Raw genomic sequence first — 20,274 nt, 5'->3', positions numbered from 1 at the left:
AGCCTGATCATAGTATGAACTGGGCCAAGTGTACTTAACCAAGCTAGCGGCATGAAGCTTAAGCCTGATCATAGTATGAACTGGGCCAAGTGTACTTAACCAAGCTAGCGGCATGAAGCTTAAGCCTGATCATAGTATGAACTGGGCCAAGTGTACTTAACCAAGCTAGCGGCATGAAGCTTAAGCCTGATCATAGTATGAACTGGGCCAAGTGTACTTAACCAAGCTAGCGGCATGAAGCTTAAGCCTGATCATAGTATGAACTGGGCCAATTGCGCTTCATGAAGCCCGCGGCATGAAGCTTTGGCACTTCGAATTCATTTTCTCTAAAAAGACTTCGCGACGCGTCAACCTCGGGCTCAAAAGACAAACTCCAGAGAAAAAAACCTCTGTCGGTTTTGTATGGTTTGGGAAAATAATGAATACTCTTGCCTTTATTGAGGCAAGCTTTGTCCACGTGACATTATAGGCCAGTCACGAGCGAGGGGCGTGTCTCAAACTCGTGGACACGGAGCACGTGAGGAAATCTTGTCCCAATGATAGCCAGAGTATTCACTCTGTCACAACCAATACAAACCCGACATCGTTATAATTGCCGAATTTAGGAATGCCTTGACACTGTCTCACCTTCTACCGTCATGAAGTCGGCGAAGTTCCAGACCATCTCACCCACGAGGTACTGTGCGCGGTACGTGTCAAACGTCTTGTGGTACTCCGACATGAAGTCTGTCTGGTACTCCTCCGTGAACACGAACGACGGCTCCTGTGGAAAGCACGCGAAACAGGTTGTTTGGTATTTGGTACATTAGTATTTGGCACATATTTATTTTTTTTGCTCCTCAAAGAAATTCGGGATATTATTCCTTGTGATAGCGTGCAATGACAGAACTGCGCTACCCATCTCTCTATTGTTTTCTTCAATGCTTGGATTCGTTTTTTTCTAAGGCCTTAACTTTTTGCTGTGATTTAAGGATCTGTATCGTGCGCATGCTTGTACACGGGGGTGTTTTCACAAACGTTGACTCTGGAAATAAATCCCTTGCGAACATTGAGGTTCGGAACCATTGCCGATAGCGTACATTGGTTTCAAAGCTAGCACCGCTACCGACTGAGCTATCTCCTCGCCCCATTAGACACGGACATTTGGGGCATGTTTGAAATCAATACGGCACATGATAGTTCATTTGGCACATGCATGGTCAACGTGATGTGGATGTGAACAGCTAGCTGTGACACAACTCACCTCGTGCATACCGGCGATAGTGTCAGCCCCGTACTCTGTGATCAGGATCGGCTTGTCGTGGTGCTTGTTGCGCCAGCTTTTCAGGTCGTCAGACAAATGACCCTGGATGACCTCTGTGTGGCCCGTGTCGGTGTACCACCCGTAGTAACGGTTGATGGAAATGACGTCCACAAATTGAACCTGAAAGGACAATACACTAAGAGGTGAAGAAACACGGCTTCTGCAGATCAAACAGTTCGCACAATGTGTTACAATACACTAAGAGGTGAAGAAACACGGCTTCTGCAGATCAAACAGTTCGCACAATGTGTTACAATACACTAAGAGGTGAAGAAACACGGCTTCTGCAGATCGAACAGTTCGCACAATGTGTTACAATACACTAAGAGGTGAAGAAACACGGCTTCTGCAGATCAAACAGTTCGCACAATGTGTTACAATACAGCTGGGCACAGACTTGGCACGGCGTGCGGGCGTGTTGTCAGTATTACAGGACAGTAAAGATGTGATATGAAACGTGTCAATCTCGCAGTGTTGTCAGTATTACAGGACAGTAAAGATGTGATATGAAACGTGTCAATCTCGCAGTGTTGTCAGTATTACAGGACAGTAAAGATGTGATATGAAACGTGTCAATCTCGCAGTGTTGTCAGTATTACAGGACAGTAAAGATGTGATATGAAACGTGTCAATCTCGCAGTGTTGTCAGTATTACAGGACAGTAAAGATGTGATATGAAACGTGTCAATCTCGCAGTGTTGTCAGTATTACAGGACAGTAAAGATGTGATATGAAACGTGTCAATCTCGCAGTGTTGTCAGTATTACAGGACAGTAAAGATGTGATATAAACGTGTCAATCTCGCAGTGTTGTCAGTATTACAGGACAGTAAAGATGTGATATGAAACGTGTCAATCTCACAGTGTTGTCTACAGGTATTACAGGACAGTAAAGATGTGATATGAAACGTGTCAATCGGGCACAAGACAACGTGACACACTCACCACGCGGTCGTCACTGGCGGCATGCATCGTGGCGAAGGTGATGGGTCTGGTGGGGTCCAGCTGACGTGTATGTTGGATGACGTCTCTGTAAAATGAACATGACGTCAGGGGAGCATAGCAGAGAGCTGGGCATTTAACGACACATGCACAGTCTGGTGGTGACCTTACAATTAATTTTCGTTCTCAAATTCTTTGTGACTTCTTCGAGAGACACCCATAAGAAGGAACAGAATGCTTACGTGACGCCATTACTCACGTTATGACGTCTTTTCGAACTTTGTTGATCTTTTTACGTCAGATATTTCACTTCAATAGAGAGGGTCGAAATGAGACGTTCTTTTATTTTATTTTATTTAATCGATATCGTAGGCCTATGTCTTACATGGGCAAACCAGCATAACTTAAATCCAGCTTCTGTCTTGCTGTACAGGAGTGCACACCAAACTCCGTGAACTCACATGAAGTACACTCTAAACTGAAGAGTTTCCATTTTGAACACCCTTTCTGTAACAAGTATTGAACATTATAAGCTTTTTTGTCGGTCCGAGCGGGAGCATATCGTCATTTGTTTCATATTTAACCGCGGCCTTCGGCCTTGGTCAATAAACATGAACCAAAAGTTGATATGCCCCCCCCCCCCCCCCCCCCCGAGGACCGACACAAAAGCTGGTCTGACAACAAACCACCAAGCATCGTTTTTGTCATCATTTTGGTGGTGCGAAATTAAGTGCAAAATCAACACAGGGAGCCATGCTTTAAAACCGCGAGTTCTATTTTGAAGATACATGTTTTGGGGCCACAGCACGTTGTTGCAAACAAAGCTGGCGGGTGAAAGCAAGTTTCTACGCACTCCATGACTTTGTAAAAAGACAACACATATCGCTAGGTTTCATTTGTTTGTAATAAAGCATGAATTTATGACCTTTCATAAAGTTGTTTTGTTTTTTGTATACTTTTGCCAGTTTGCCAGTTCGTCTTTGGAACTTAGCGAAGCAGTGTCGTCTGGTCTAGGTCTGGGTAAACGCTAATGAAAAGAGCCGAAGAATCACCGAGCGTTTCTATTGGGTTTGCTTTTGATTATCCATGTAACCTGCTTCTGCAACTATGGGAACCAGGGATTCATTGCATGGGGAACATGAGATTTATTTCACAGCTGGTTATGAATGAAAACTCGTGAAAATGATGACAAAGTGTATATTATAGTTGAAGCAAAAGGTAGCACGTGGTAAACACTAGTGTTCAGTGGAATTCGCCTATTTAGAGTGGTGCAGTGAATTACATCATATGACGTCACTCACTTGGATGACATCATATGACGTCACTCACTGGGATTACATCATACGACGTCACTCACTTGAAGTAAGGCTCTGCCTGATGCATGTTGGATGACGGCTCGTTGGCCACGGACCACATGACGACAGAGGGTCTGTTCTTGTCACGCTGCACCAACTCCGTCATCACGTCCTTGTGGTGGGACAGGGATACCGCGCCAAAGTTCTCTGCCCTTGGAACACAATATAACACAATATGTACACAGACTGAGCCAAAGGTATCTGCCCTTGGAACACAATATAACATGTTCACAGTCTGGGCCATAGTTCTGTGTCCCTATAACACAATGTGCAGTCTGTGGGTTTGGTACAAACAGGGAGACAGTGTGTCCCTATAACACAATGTGCAGTCTGTGGGTTTGGTACAAACAGGGAGACAGTGTGTCCCTATAACACAACATGCAGTCTGTGGGTTTGGTACAAACAGGGAGACAGTATGTCCCTTTAACACAACATGCAGTCTGTGGGTTTGGTACAAACAGGGAGACAGTGTGTCCTTATAACACAATGTGCAGTCTGTGGGTTTGGTACAAACAGGGAGACAGTGTGTCCCTATAACACAACATGCAGTCTGTGGGTTTGGTACAAACAGGGAGACAGTATGTCCCTTTAACACAACATGCAGTCTGTGGGTTTGGTACAAACAGGGAGACAGTGTGTCCCTATACCACAACATGCAGTCTGTGGGTTTGGTACAAACAGGGAGACAGTGTGTCCCTATAACACAATGTGCAGTCAATGGGTTTGGTACAAACAGGGAGACAGTGTGTCCCTATAACACAATGTGCAGTCTGTGGGTTTGGTACAAACAGGGAGACAGTGTGTCCCTATAACACAATGTGCAGTCTGTGGGTTTGGTACAAACAGGGAGACAGTGTGTCCCTAGTAACATTATATACAGCGCCTAGTCACTCACTTCTTGATGCCCACAGCCGGACTCTCGTCGATAACCACCACCCCCTGTTGGTCAGCCTGGTCCATCATCTCCTCGGAGTATGGGTAGTGCGACGTGCGGAAACAGTTGGCGCCCAGCCACTTGATCATGACGAAGTCTCGTGCTATCAGTGGGTAGTCCAGCCCCTTACCGCGGATCTGTCAACACGGCACCCGGAGAAGTCCAGGTTTGACACCCAGGTATACTACGGGGTGTATATGTTTCACTGTGTATGTTTGTTTGTTTGTTTGTCTGTTTGTCTGTCTGTCTCTCGGTTTGTCTGTCTCTTTGTTTTTCAGCGCTTAAATCTATGGTGTGTATGGGTCGATTGAGCTGAAAGTATGTGTGCAGCTTGGAAGTGGACATACAACCTTGACACGCCTACACACAGCCAGCGAGAGAATGAATTGGACGTTACGGTTTCTTCCAGGACGCGTGTTTGACACAAACATGTGACGTCGCTACAATATGCAGTACGCAATTTAGAATCCCTTATTTATGTTGAACGCAGGGCTGACGTTAACTATGCATGCAGAAACAGGTAGATAAAGCAGGGCTGACGTTAACTATGCATGCAGAATCATGTAGATAAAGCAGGGCTGACGTTAACTATGCATGCAGAATCATGTAGATAAAGCAGGGCTGACGTTAACTGTGCATGCAGAATCATGCAGAGAAGGTGTGGAGAAGAAGCTTGTGTCAGCGTGTAACGGTCATCATGCCATACTGACGTCATCGTATAACAGTCATCATACTCACATCAGCGTGTAACGGTCGTCACGCCATACTGACGTCATCGTATAACAGTCATCATACTCACATCAGCATGTAACGGTCGTCATGCCATACTGACGTCATCGTATAACGGTGATCATACTCACGTCAGCGTCCTCGTGCTTGGCCACGCCCAGACAGTAGAAGGGTTTGCTGTTGATGAGCAGCTGGCTGTCGGTCGCCTGCACGGTGCGGATACCGAACATCTGGCGGTACACGTCACCCGTAGACACGTTCACCTGCACACAGGTAAACAGGAAACGTACAGTTTATTCACAGACCATGCCCACAGGTAAATAGGAACCGTACAGTTCATTCACAGACCATGCACACCGGTAAACACGAAACGTACAATTCATTCACAGACCATGCCCACAGGTAAACACGAAACGTACAGTTCATTCACAGACCATGCTCACAGGTAAACATGGAACGTACAGTTCATTCACAGACCATGCACACAGGTAAACACGAAACGTACAGTTCATTCACAGACCATGCACACAGGTAAACATGGAACGTACAGTTCATTCACAGACCATGCACACAGGTAAACACGAAACGTACAGTTCATTCACAGACCATGCACACAGGTAAACATGGAACGTACAGTTCATTCACAGACCATGCCCACAGGTAAACACGAAACGTACAGTTCATTCACAGACCATGCACACAGGTAAACATGGAACGTACAGTTCATTCACAGACCATGCCCACAGGTAAACACGAGACGTACAGTTCATTCACAGACCATGCCCACAGGTAAACACGAAACGTACAGTTCATTCACAGACCATGCCCACAGGTAAACATGGAACGTACAGTTCATTCACAGACCATGCCCACAGGTAAACATGGAACGTACAGTTCATTCACAGACCATGCACACAGGTAAACACGAAACGTACAGTTCATTCACAGACCATGCCCACAGGTAAACATGGAACGTACAGTTCATTCACAGACCATGCACACAGGTAAACATGGAACGTACAGTTCATTCACAGACCATGCCCACAGGTAAACATGGAACGTACAGTTCATTCACAGACCATGCCCACAGGTAAACATGGAACGTACAGTTCATTCACAGACCATGCCCACAGGTAAACATGGAACGTACAGTTCATTCACAGACCATGCCCACAGGTAAACAGGAAACGTACAGTTCATTCACAGACCATGCCCACAGGATAACACGAAACGTACAGTTCATTCACAGACCATGCCCACAGGTAAACATGGAACGTACAGTTCATTCACAGACCATGCACACAGGTAAACACGAAACGTACAGTTCATTCACAGACCATGCACACAGGTAAACAGGAAACGTACAGTTCATTCACAGACCATGCACACAGGTAAACATGGAACGTACAGTTCATTCACAGACCATGCCCACAGGTAAACATGGAACGTACAGTTCATTCACAGACCATGCACACAGGTAAACACGAGACGTACAGTTCATTCACAGACCATGCCCACAGGTAAACACGAAACGTACAGTTCATTCACAGACCATGCACACAGGTAAACACGAAACGTACAGTTCATTCACAGACCATGCCCACAGGTAAACATGGAACGTACAGTTCATTCACAGACCATGCACACAGGTAAACACGAAACGTACAGTTCATTCACAGACCATGCACACAGGTAAACACGAAACGTACAGTTCATTCACAGACCATGCACACAGGTAAACACGAAACGTACAGTTCATTCACAGACCATGCCCACAGGTAAACATGGAACGTACAGTTCATTCACAGACCATGCACACAGGTAAACACGAAACGTACAGTTCATTCACAGACCATGCCCACAGGTAAACACGAAACGTACAGTTCATTCACAGACCATGCCCACAGGTAAACACGAAACGTACAGTTCATTCACAGACCAAGCACACAGGTAAACACGAAACGTACAGTTCATTCACAGACCATGCACACAGGTAAACACGAAACGTACAGTTCATTCACAGACCAAGCACACAGGTAAACACGAAACGTACAGTTCATTCACAGACCATGCCCACAGGTAAACACGAAACGTACAGTTCATTCACAGACCATGCCCACAGGTAAACACGAGACGTACAGTTCATTCACAGACCATGCCCACAGGTAAACACGAAACGTACAGTTCATTCACAGACCATACCCACAGGTAAACACGAGACGTAACATTTATTCACAGATCAAACATTATCCTACTGCGCGGCCCGTGACACAAAGGTTCTACACCTCCTCTTCTTTTCATTTTAATGAGAAATAATCACTGGTCAAATAACTAAAAAGTCTCAATCGGAAGTTTGGGAGCCAACGGTCGGTCTAATTCAAAGAGTTTCTAAAATGTTAACAGCCATAAAGACAACAACAGTGCCTGCGGGTACAAATCGCCTTGATGAAACAGACGAGATGTGTTTGGATTAAACTTTAAAAAGCGCGGCGACAGCAAAGCCAGTTGTGGTAGTTGCACGGCTATCAAGGTGGTCTTAATCGTCATCTTGCCAGCATCGCCACACGATTCTTGCGCCATCATCACAATCACAACCACGACCACCACCATAAACATCAGCAACAATACCTTGGAAGTGTACATATACCCGGGGTCAAACGGTTTCATGGTCCACGGCCACCAGAATCGTCATCATCACCTCCACCACCACTACCACCATGAAAAACAACAGCAACGATACCTTGAGAGTGTACATATACCCGGGGTCAGACGGCTTCATGGTCCACGGCCACCAGAATCGCGCGTTGTTCACCTCCACTGTCCCCGTCAGGCTGGTGACCGGATGTGACGTCACCGTGTTTCCATCGCGATCCTCCACACTGATCTCCACGCCAGGGGGAGAGTCACCGCTGCTGCCCCCTAGCGTGATGGTGTAGTTCACCTCACCTGGACATCACATCGCGTGTTATACAGGTGTTTTACAGGTGTTGTATGTACTTGTGCTATACAGGTGTAATACTTGGGGGAGAGTGACCGCTGCCGCCCCCTAGCGTGATGGTGTAGTTTACCTCACCTGGACATCACATCGCGTGTTAAACAGGTGTTATACAGGTGTTTTACAAACCCAACGCGACACCAAATGTTTAATGTTTGCACAGAGGATTGAATTCTTATTCATATGAATTACATATTATGGTCCCCGAGTACGCTAGTACAAGGGTCCAGCAGACTTTAATTGTGTGTCTGTCTGTCTGTGTGTCTCGACTTAACAGCTTATTGCTGGGAAACTACTGGGCGCAGTTCGTTCAAAAGTTGATACACTAACTTGATAATAGGTCCGATTGATCGTATTAAAACTTCACAATGTTACCTGGGACCTAAATGCGAAATAAATCACAAAAACGACTCTTAACGGCGGGCGGAATTCGCGGTGGGATAGAACTGCGATTCGGCTGATAGAACGGTGCAAGGTCTCGGCCAACCAAGACTACGGCATACTCGTAGTAAAGCCGCCGAATGGTACCGTAAATGCCTCCCTGTAGTCTTTTTCTCTCGCGCGGTGTGTGTGTGTGTTCATTTTGTGCACATGTGTTAGTGTTACTGTTTGTGTGTGTGTGTGTGTGTGTGTGTTTGTGTGTGTGTGCCGTGTGTGTGTGTGTGTGTGTGTGCGTGCATGAGTCTGTACTCGTGTGTGTGTGTGTGTGTGTGTGTGTGTGTGTGTGTGTGTGTGTGTGTGTGTGTGTGTGTGTGTGTGTGTGTAAGAAAGAAAGAGAGAGAGGGGGTGAGGGAGAGAGAGAGAGAGAGTGTGTGTGTGTGTGTGTGTGTGTGTGTGTGTGTGTGTGTGTGTGTGTGTGTGTGTGTGTGTGTGTGTGTGTGTGTGTGTGTGTGTGTGTGAATGTCTGAAGAGTACTCGGGTCCAGCGCGAGCGTTTTTTCTGTTTTCAAGTGTTAAACTGTAGTGTTTCAGCCAACTTACCGTTGTTACCGTTGATGGAGGTGGTGATGGTGACGTCATCAACATAGACGCGGGGCGTGACGTAGAGGTGCACGTGACGGTGGATGCCGGCGTAGTTGAAGAAATCCATTTGCACGTTCTGCACGAAGTAGTGCGGGGGGTACCTGACACGACACAGCGTTAACGGTGTTAACAACACTACATGGGTAGCTGACACGACACAGCGTTACCGGTGTTAACAACACTACATGGGTAGCTGACACGACACAGCGTTACCGGTGTTAACAACACTACATGGGTAGCTGACACGACACAGCGTTAACGGTGTTAACAACACTACATGGGTAGCTGACACGACACAGCGTTAACGGTGTTAACAACACTACATGGGTAGCTGACACGACACAGCGTTAACGGTGTTAACAACACTACATGGGTAGCTGACACGACACAGCGTTAACGGTGTTAACAACACTACATGGGTAGCTGACACGACACAGCGTTAACGGTGTTAACAACACTACATGGGTAGCTGACACGACACAGCGTTAACGGTGTTAACAACACTACATGGGTAGCTGACACGACACAGCGTTAACGGTGTTAACAACACTACATGGGTAGCTGACACGACACAGCGTTACTGGTGTTAACAACACTACATGGGTAGCTGACACGACACAGCGTTACAGGTGTTAACAACACTACATGGGTAGCTGACACGACACAGCGTTACCGGTGTTAACAACACTACATGGGTAGCTGACACGACACAGCGTTACCGGTGTTAACAACACTACATGGGTAGCTGACACGACACAGCGTTACCGGTGTTAACAACACTACATGGGTAGCTGACACGACACAGCGTTACCGGTGTTAACAACGCTACACGTGTGTTATAAAGGCGGTACCTGACAAGACACAACTTTACCGGTGTTAACAACGCTACACGTGTGTTATAAAGGCGGTACCTGACAAGATACAGCGTTACCGGTGTTAACAACGCTACACGTGTGTTATAAAGGCGGTACCTGACAAGATACAGCGTTACCGGTGTTAACAACGCTACACGTGTGTTATAAAGGCGGTAGGTGCTCAGTGTAAGCCATGACGAAAACAACAAATACGTCCAGGCTTTTGAACATGAAGCGAGCGACCTTCCATTGCACACAGCATACGGTATGTGGCGACTGTGGTTTTTTCACTATCTTTTTTTACGAACTATCATCGTGACCGTTGACTGACCATGTCATAAACATCACTGCAGAACACACTGAGTCGCGGTGTGAAAGTGTGAACCCATGGTGAGCTCCAGTGTCCCCACGGTGTCGTGATGAGAAATGTAAACCCAGAGAGAGTGACCAGAGGTGACGACTGAAGTACAAAGACAGAGAGAGTGACCAGAGGTGACGACTGAAGTACAAAGACAGAGAGAGTGACCAGAGGTGACGACTAAACTAGTACAAAGACAGAGAGAGTGACCAGAGGTACCGACTGAAGTACAAAGACAGAGAGAGTGACCACAGGTGACGACTCAGTGAAGTACTGCAAAGACAGAGTCGAGAGTGACCAGGGGTGACGACTGAGATTTAAGACAGAGAGAGTGCATGACCACTGAGAGGTGACGACTGAAGTACAAAGACAGAATTAAAGAGTGACCACTCAAGAGGTGACGACTCACTTGGCGCCGCCATGGAAGGACAGCGAGCCAGGGGGCAGTGTTGTGGCTAGCAGCGTGTTGTTGACCGCCACGGTCAGTCGGTTAGGACCGTTAAAGTTGACCGCCGAGTTGACCTCCCCTTCAAACGGCAAGTGACCCCCGTCATGGCGCATCACCTCCTGACCGTTCACCCACTGCAAGACACGCGGTACATAGATTACACACTGTGCACGACACGCGGTACATAGATTACACACTGTGCAAGACACGCAGTACATAGATTACACACTGTGCACGACACGCGGTACATAGATTACACACTGTGCAAGACACGTGGTACATAGATTACACACTGTGCACGACACGCGGTACATAGATTACACACTGTGCAAGACACACGGTACATAGATTACACACTGTGCAAGACACGCGGTACATAGATTACACACTGTGCAAGACACACGGTACATAGATTACACACTGTGCAAGACACGCGGTACATAGATTACACACTGTGCACAACACGCGGTACATAGATTACACACTGTGCAAGACACGCGGTACATAGATTACACACTGTGCACGACACGCGGTACATAGATTACACACTGTGCAAGACACGCAGTACATAGATTACACACTGTGCACGACACGCGGTACATAGATTACACACTGTGCAAGACACGTGGTACATAGATTACACACTGTGCACGAAACGCGGTACATAAATTACACACTACAAACATCGCACACTGTCCATGTGTTCATTTTGTCAGACAACACACTTGGCAATACACGGGTAAAAGCAAACAGTTGGCTTGGAAAGATTGATACTTTTGGCCAGTCGATTATTGTCAAGAGGAACCGGGCCATTGCATGATTGTTTTTCGAATGAGCGTCACTGTGTTTTGTGAAGGTGTATAAACTAAGTCCTTAGGTTCTTTGAAATGTATCCCATGTGCATCAACATCTCTGTATGTTGGTTTTTCTTCTGAATCAAATCAACGCGATCAGAGCAATATAATTTGTTTAGATTATTGAGTTTTAAGGAAGTTCATTGCCGTTGCTTACACGGTCGTCGGTACGCACGGCCCAACCTTGAACAAACCTGTTCACTGCCGTTCTCTGGCCACCAACAGATGTCTCTGCCGGTCGTCGGTACGCACGGCCCAACCTTGAACAAACCTGTTCACTCTGCCGTTCTCTGGCCACGAACAGATGTGTCTGCCGTTCTCTGGCCACGAAGAGATGTGTCTGCCGTTCTCTGGCCACGAACAGATGTGTCTGCCGTTCTCTGGCCACGAACAGATGTGTCTGCCGTTCTCTGGCCACGAACAGGTGTGTCTGCCGTTCTCTGGCCACGAACAGATGTCTCTGCCGTTCTGCCCCCCCCCCCCCCCCCCCCCCCGCACCCCTCCACCTCCTTCCCGACAACACTGTACTCACCACCACAGAGTAGTAGTGAGCACTGCCCAGTCTGAGCATCACACGCTGGTCCCGCCAGTCTGAAGGCACGAAGAACTGGGTCTCGTACCACACCCAGCCCACGAAGTCTCGCAGCGCCTTGTCGTTGTAGATATCGTTGTAACTGGACGGCACGGGCATGGGCATGACGTCACCACTCTGAAACGGAAACCCACCTGCACTTACATCACAGCTTTGCGGGGTTAGGAGTTGGATACGCATCACTTTCTGCTGTCGAGAATGTCGTGCGTGAAAGGGTCAAAATGGCCTACCCATCAGGCCTCTGTGAAGGGCTATAGTAAAAGGGTCAATATGGCCTCCCATCAGGACTATGTGAAGGGCTATAGTAAAAGGGTCAAAATGGCCTACCCATCAGGCCTCTGTGAAGGGCTATAGTAAAAGGGTCAATATGGCCTACCCATCAGGCCTCTCTGAAGGGCTATAGTAAAAGGGTCAATATGGCCTACCCATCAGGACTATGTAAAGGGCTATAGCAAAAGGGTCAATATGGCCTACCCATCACGCCTCTGTGAAGGACTATAGTAAAAGGGTCAATATGGCCTACCCATCAGGACTATGTAAAGGGCTATCCAGGTTTCCCAATTGCTTCGTTTCCGGCCGATTTATGTGGAGCACGTGATGCGCACAAAAAAATATTGGCGGTCTAGAAGTGTCGTCTGCGCAATGATCGCGGCGGCGCCCGCGGCTTTCTTGACCACCAAGGACGACATCGCACGTTGTGATACGTCATTCGTTAGACCTCAATAGTAAAAGGGTCAACATGGCCTACCCACCAGGCCTATGTAAAGGGCTATAGTAAAATGGTCAAACAACTCATATTGTTTTCGACGTCAAGCACTTTACTTTTATTTTTCTTGAAACTATTAGCCCCCCCCCCCCCCCCCCCCCCCCCCCCCTTCTCAAGAAAACAAAACTAAAAACAAACAGATGTCTTGTGCCTCTGCGATCTGACACGAATGCTACCTCGACCTCATTTTAGGTTCAAAGACATTCAATCATAAAACAAAGAAACCTTGCACTGATCAGACATATAAGCACGCGGGTGTACCGAAAACGAATAGAAGCTTCTGCCAGCCGTGCTGATAAGGCTGAACAATGGCTGGCAATGACCTTGGCGGGACAACCCACAACTAGTAGCACAGCACAGTACAGAGGATTGTGACACACACACACACACACACACACACACACACACACACACACACAAACACACATACACACACACGCACGCACGCACGCATGCTCACACACACACACACACACACACACACACACACACACACACACACACACACACACACTTACACACAGAGGCAAAACTACGAAGTTTGGCAGACACAAGCTTGTCCCGCATCAATCAATATAAGAGTGGCGGTGGATGAGTGCGTCCAGCATGTGACGGTGTTACAACCTGTTGCTCTGTGTTGACCGTGCTTGTTAGGGAACAGTCGGGCTATTTGTATAGAGAAACCCGTTTTCCTCTGGACATGATTTGTCTGATATGTGATGCTATTCGGATTGTTACCAGCAAATAAATGTGTTAACAGTACAGTCGATCCTGTCTATGACGACCATGGGGGGAGCGACCAAAATTGGTCTCCACAGATAGGTGGTCGCTATGGGAAGGTGAAATACGTAGACAGGTGGTCGCTATGGGAAAGGGAATTATTTAGACAGATTGTCACAATGGTAAAGTGAATTATATAGACAGGTTGTTGCTATGTGAAAGTGAATTATATAGACAGGTGGTCGCTATGGGAAAGGGAATTATATGGACATGTGGTCACTATGTGAAGGTGAATTATATAGACAGGTGGTCGCTATGGGAAGGTGAATTATATAACAGGTGGTCGCTATAGGAAGGTGAATGATATAGACAGGTTGTTGCAATGGGAAGGTGAATCATATAGACAGGTGGTCACTATGTGAAGGTGAATTACATAGACAGGTGGTCGCTATGGGAAAGGGAATTATATAGACAGGTGGTCACTATGTGAAGGTGAATTATATATACAGGTGGTCACTATGTGAAGGTGAATTAAATAGACAGGTTGTCGCTATGGAAAGGTGAATTACATAGACAGGTGGTCAATATGGGAAGGTGAATTATATAGACAGGTGGTCGCTATGGGAAAGTGAATTATATAGACAGGTGGTCGCTATAGGAAGGTGAATTATATAGACAGGTTGTTGCTATGGGAAGGTGAATTATATAGACAGGTGGTCGCTATGTGAAGGTGAATTACATAGACAGGTGGTCGCTATGGGAAAGGGAATTATATAGACAGGTGGTCACTATATGAAGGTGAATTATTTAGACAGGTGGTCACTATGTGAAGGTGAATTAAATAGACAGGTTGTCGCTATGTAAAGGTGAATAACATAGACAGGTGGTCGCTATGGGAAGGTGAATTATATAGACAGGTGGTCACTATGTGAAGGTGAATTACATAGACAGGTGGTCGCTATGGAAAGGTGAATTACATAGACAGGTGGTCGCTATGGGAAGGTGAATTATACAGACAGGTGGTCGCTATGGAAAAGTGAATTACATAGACTGGTTTTCGCTTTGGTAAGGTGAATGATATAGACAAGTTGTCGCTATGGGAAGGTGAATTACATAGACAGGTTGTCGCTATGAGAAGGTGAACTATATAAATAGGTTGTTCGTAAATGAAGTGAATTATATAGACTGGTGGTCGCTATGGAAAGGTGAATTACATAGACTGGTTTTCGCTATGGAAAGGTGAATGATATAGACAAGTTGTCGCTATGGAAAGGTGAATGATATAGACAAGTTGTCGCTATGGGAAGGTGAATTACATAGACAGGTTGTCGCTATGAGAAGGTGAAATATATAAATAGGTTGTTCGTAAATGAAGGTGAATTAGATAGACAGGTGGTCGCTATGGAAAGATGAATTATATAGACAGGTGGTTGCTATGGAAAGGTGAATTATATAGGCAGGTGGTCGCTATAGGAAGGTGAATTATATAGACAGGTTGTTGCTATAGGAAGGTTAATTATATAGAAAGGTGTTCGCTATGGGAAGGTGAATTATATAAACAGGTAGTCGCAATGGTAAGGTGAATTATATAGACAGGTGTTCGCTATAGGAAGGTGAATTATATAGACAGGTTGTTGCTATGAAAAGGTGAATTATATAGTCAGGTGATCGCTATTTAAAGGTGCATTATATAGACAGGTGGTCGCTATGGGAAAGTGAATTACATAGACAGGTGGTCACTATGTGAAGGTGAATGATATAGACAGATGGTCCCTATGGGAAGGTGAATTACATATAGACAGGTTGTTGCTATGTGAAGGTGAATGATATAGACAGATGGTCGCTATGGAAAGGTGAATTACATAGACAGGTGGTCGCTATGGGAAAGTGAATTACACAGACAGGTGGTCGCTATGGGAAAGTGAATTACATAGACAGGTGGTCGCTATGGGAAAGTGAATTACATAGACAGGTGGTCGCTATGGAAAGGTGAACTATATAGACAGGTTGTTGCTATGGAAAGGTGAATTATATAGACAGGTTGTTGCTATGAAAAAATGAATTATATAGACAGGTGGTCGCTATGGAAAGGTGAATTATATAGACAGGTTGTTGCTAAGGGAAGGTGAATTATATAGACAGGTGTTCGCTATGAAAAGATAAATTATATAGACAGGTGGTCGCTATGGAAAGGTGAATTATCCTACATACGTGAGAGAGACACTTGTGAGATAATAATCGTTCAAATCACACGTGTGTATATCATGTAAATGAGGTCATGTCAAGCAAGTCTGGCAGGGACCTGTTTTTCCACTGCTTAAGATGCCAAAGTCACCGATAGACAAACATTATAGAAAAAAAAATTGCACTCGCTAATTACCCTCGATGAATTTTTAGAACGAACACGTCACACCACACTTTCAGAGTGACGTTTCTTTACTTTGACGTGATAGATTGCACACGAGGCTTTAGAAGAGATCGAGGTTCCAAAACAAGCGTCTTCAAATTAGCTGCCTCGACTGCAGGACATTTTCAGTAAAATACACGTACGTAAGTACAGTATGTAGGATAAACAGAATACTACATGGCTTGCTGTGTCGTACCAGATTTACACTCGTTGCTTTTTCAAATAGTGAACAGTTCGCTTTCGCTCGCAGTTCAATATTTTAAAAAACCCAACTCGTGTAAATCTGGTACAATACAGCAAGCCATGTAGTGTTCTCTAGTTATATAGACAGGTGGTCGCTATGGGAAGGTGAATTACATATAGACAGGTTGTTGCTATGTGAAGGTGAATGATATAGACAGGTGGTCGCTATGGTAAAGTGAATTATATAGACAGGTTGTTGCTATGGGAAGGTGAAATACATAGACAAGTGGTCGCTATGGGAGGGTGAATTACATTACAGGTGGTCGCTATGGGAAAGTGAATTATATATATAGGTGGTTGCTATGGGAGGGTGAATTATATAGACAGGTGGTCGCTATTTGAAAGTGAATTATATAGGAAGAAAGAACTCGTTGGGGAGCCCTTGTGCTGGTCGCTATGGGGAGGTGCACGTTAATAATAATAATAATAACGATTACTTATATAGCGCGTAAACCTCGTGGTGACAAGCCCAGAGCGCTTTACACTTACATAATCATAATACAAACAAGGAAAGAGAACTAAATCCGAATAAATTCAAACATAGTCACACACACCCACACACGCACGCACACACACACGCACGCACGTTATTGAGAGGGTCTCGCCAGCGCAAATGCGACTGTAAGTTGGATGTTTAGTTTGCTGGCTGGCTGTGAGGGTGTTTCATGCAGTGTTTACTCACGGCAGACAGTGGTTGACTCCACCAGCTGTGCTGAAAACTGTCGTTCCTCGAGTTGGAATAATCAGCCCTGAAATCCCACATCCCATCCAGGGTTTTGACGACGCGACTCTCCGAGTCTCGGGGGTACAGGCTGCCCGCACACGCAACGGAGACAGCTAGACCCAAGATAAGCAGGCTGGGTGGTAGGCACTCTGCCGCCATCTTGCCCTGTCTCAGTTAAGACTGACATGTCGGTGACGCTCGCTCGCTTTTATACACGCTGGGGAGGCCACTGCAATCTGGTGCTCTCCATAGATCGAAAGTTAACAAATGCTCAAACAGTATTTTTGATTAAAATGTTTGTAAGAGAAAATGTAAGTTTTACGCCCTCACGTCAAAGCCATTAGGGGCATGTTGCACGGGAAAACCCGGCTTTGTATGAAAATAAAAAATAAAAATGCAGGGAGGAAGAGGAGAAGCCAGGCTGTCACCTCCTGAGCGATGCTGTGGAGCGATGTTCGCCGGCAATGGTCTGTCACGGAAGAAGCCCTGATGATTTGTTGGGAGGCGGAGAGAGAGAGAGAGAGAGAGAGAGAGAGAGAGAGAGACAATGACAATGACAATGACAAATCTTTATTTTTCGAGGGTGACAAGAATAAGCATAGGTATGCTTTTTTGCATCTGGCCCTCGCCCTAAAGAGGGACTAAACTATTTTACTATAACTATGACTAGGGAAAAAAAGGTTACATAAAAACATTAATGGTAGAACATATAAGTTTATGTACATGAAGCGCATTATGTAGAAGCATTGTAGATCATAAGGTAGTGTTCAAAATTGGGTGTAAAGCAATGAAGATAAACGGAAAGTAACCCAACAATACATTAGCTCAGCAAAACAATGTATTACAGAGCCAAATCTTCGTGATTTTGTCACAATAAACCATAATTCCGATAATGAACAACTGTATACAAAGAAAACATACCAATCAAGTTTATTTGTTCATAGAGTTCATTAAATGGAAAGAATATTTGGTTCTAAAAGAATCTGTGTTGGTGGATTGCCGCAGGGCGTCCGGAAGAGCGTTCCAGAGGCTGCTTCCTGAATAAACAAGACTTGATTTAAATAGGTCTATCCTAGGAAGAGGAGTGTTTAGTTTTATAAAGTGGTGCGAATTCTTCAAAGAGAACTTTGAGCAAATGGTTTCGGGTGCATTTTCTGTCATAATTTTATGCATCATTATTCCTTTGTTGTAATTCATTCTTGACTTCAGAGGTAGGACCCCTATGTTGATGTAGTCTGAGTCGGTGAGAGTAGTCTGTTTGAGTAATACTACTTTTAGCGCTCTTTTGTGTAATCTGCTGAGTAGCTTTAGGGAATTATCACTTGCAGAGTCCCATAGAGTGGATGCGTAATCAATAAGAGACTGAATATGAGCAGTGAAAAATAACTTCCTGGCTTGACAATTAAGGAAGTGTTTAATTCTAGATAAGAGGTACACTTTCTTTGACACTAATTTACTAAGTTGTTCAATGTGAGTTGACCAAGACAGGTTGTTATCGATGTGGACACCTAGAACTTTGTGATGGTCGACTTTTTCCACTATATTGCCGTCAATCATTAAATCGGGACCAGTTGAGGTAAAATTCTGTCGTTTTTGTCTAGTTGTAATTATCATATATTTGGTTTTCTTTGGGTTAAGAGACATGTGATTTAGGTCAGTCCATTCTGTCAGCTGGTTTAGACTTCCTTGGAGGGATTCTGATAAGCGAGTTAAATTTTTGTTACTGGAGTGAATTGTGGTATCATCTGCAAAAAGTTCACATAAATGTTGAATATAAAGGGGGAGGTCATTAACATATATTGAGAAGAGCAGAGGTCCTAATACCGATCCTTGTGGTACACCGTAATCTACAGCTTGCATGCTCGATGCTCTAGTGTTTGTAAGAACTGTCTGTTGTCTGTCAGAGAGGAATGAACTAACAAGATTGATAGTATCATATCCGACGCCATACAAACCGAATTTTCTAAGCAATAGTGTGTGATCAATTACGTCAAAGGCTTTTGCAAAGTCTACGAAAATGGCACCACAGAATTCATTATCGTTTATTTTGTCCAACCACTGATCAACAAGAGAGATTAACTGAGGCAGTGTGGCAGGAATGCTTAGCTCTAAATCCTGATTGTTTAGGATGGAATAAGTTGTTTTGGTTGAAATGTGTTAGGATGTGTTTGTTGATATGCTTTTCCAGTGGTTTTGATAACACAGACAAAATGGAAATTGGCCTATAATTTGAGGGGTCTCTTTTGTCACCTGATTTAAACAGAGGAATGACTTTAGCCTGTTTCAGGGCGACTGGAAAATATTTTTTGTCTAAACAGAGATTGTAAATGTAGGTAAGTGTTTCAGAAATTACGGGGGCTGACAATTTAAGAATCCTACCATCAAGCCCATCGAGCCCCCGGGTGCCTGTTTGCTTGAGGTGTGTAAGTGCGTGAAAAACTTCAGGTACTGTAAGAAGGGGAATTTTTGCTTGACATGAAATTTGTTTTGATTTGCAAAATTCTTCTAAAACTTTCAAATCATTTAATTTGGACTTGTCATTTTTAATCACATTTTCAGCAATTTTGGAAAAATGTGTGTTTAAAGCATCGGGAGATATGTCCTTGATACAACTCGGATGACTGGCAGCCTTTTTATTCGTAAGTTCATTTATTGCCTTCCATATATTCTTTGAGTTTTGCTTTGAACTTGATGCTAGGTCACGAAAATATTTTATCTTTTTTGTTCGTTTAAGTGAATTTACCTTATTTCTCTGTTCTCTGTATTCCTCTTCCTTGCCAACCGACTTTAAAAAATCGCGATGGTCAATGGCATGTTGTAAATCATTATCAAACCATTTAGGTTTTACAATGTGCCTAACTCTCTTTATTCTCCACGGAGCATGTTTATCGTATATGTCATTGAAGGCACTAAGCCAATGTGTTAGGGCTTCGTCCGGATCCGTAAAATTGTAAGTATCAGATAGTGGGGAATTCCAAAGTTCATGTAGAAAGGTGTCTTCGTTAAATTGAGAAAAAGAGCGGTATTTT

At 44.9% G+C, this 20,274-nt stretch overlaps 1 protein-coding gene across 1 annotated transcript; it reads right to left on the bottom strand.

Annotated features, from left to right (window-relative positions):
- Window positions 1–627: 627 nt before the first annotated feature.
- On the bottom strand, window positions 628–17,437 carry LOC138956207 (beta-glucuronidase-like; the record flags this gene model as incomplete). The annotated part of the gene is given in 11 exon segments (XM_070327624.1): window positions 628–763; window positions 1,244–1,423; window positions 2,248–2,332; window positions 3,602–3,751; window positions 4,495–4,670; window positions 5,394–5,525; window positions 8,003–8,208; window positions 9,238–9,380; window positions 10,901–11,073; window positions 12,326–12,502; window positions 17,204–17,437. Coding segments are annotated over 11 exon segments (1,759 nt in total), but the record flags the coding sequence as incomplete, so codon positions are not given.
- Window positions 17,438–20,274: the final 2,837 nt, after the last annotated feature.

This window comes from Littorina saxatilis, unplaced genomic scaffold (assembly GCF_037325665.1).
Source record: "Littorina saxatilis isolate snail1 unplaced genomic scaffold, US_GU_Lsax_2.0 scaffold_767, whole genome shotgun sequence".
In the NCBI taxonomy this organism is placed as follows: Eukaryota; Metazoa; Mollusca; class Gastropoda; order Littorinimorpha; family Littorinidae; genus Littorina; species Littorina saxatilis.
This window is presented reverse-complemented; position numbering and strand designations above follow the sequence as displayed.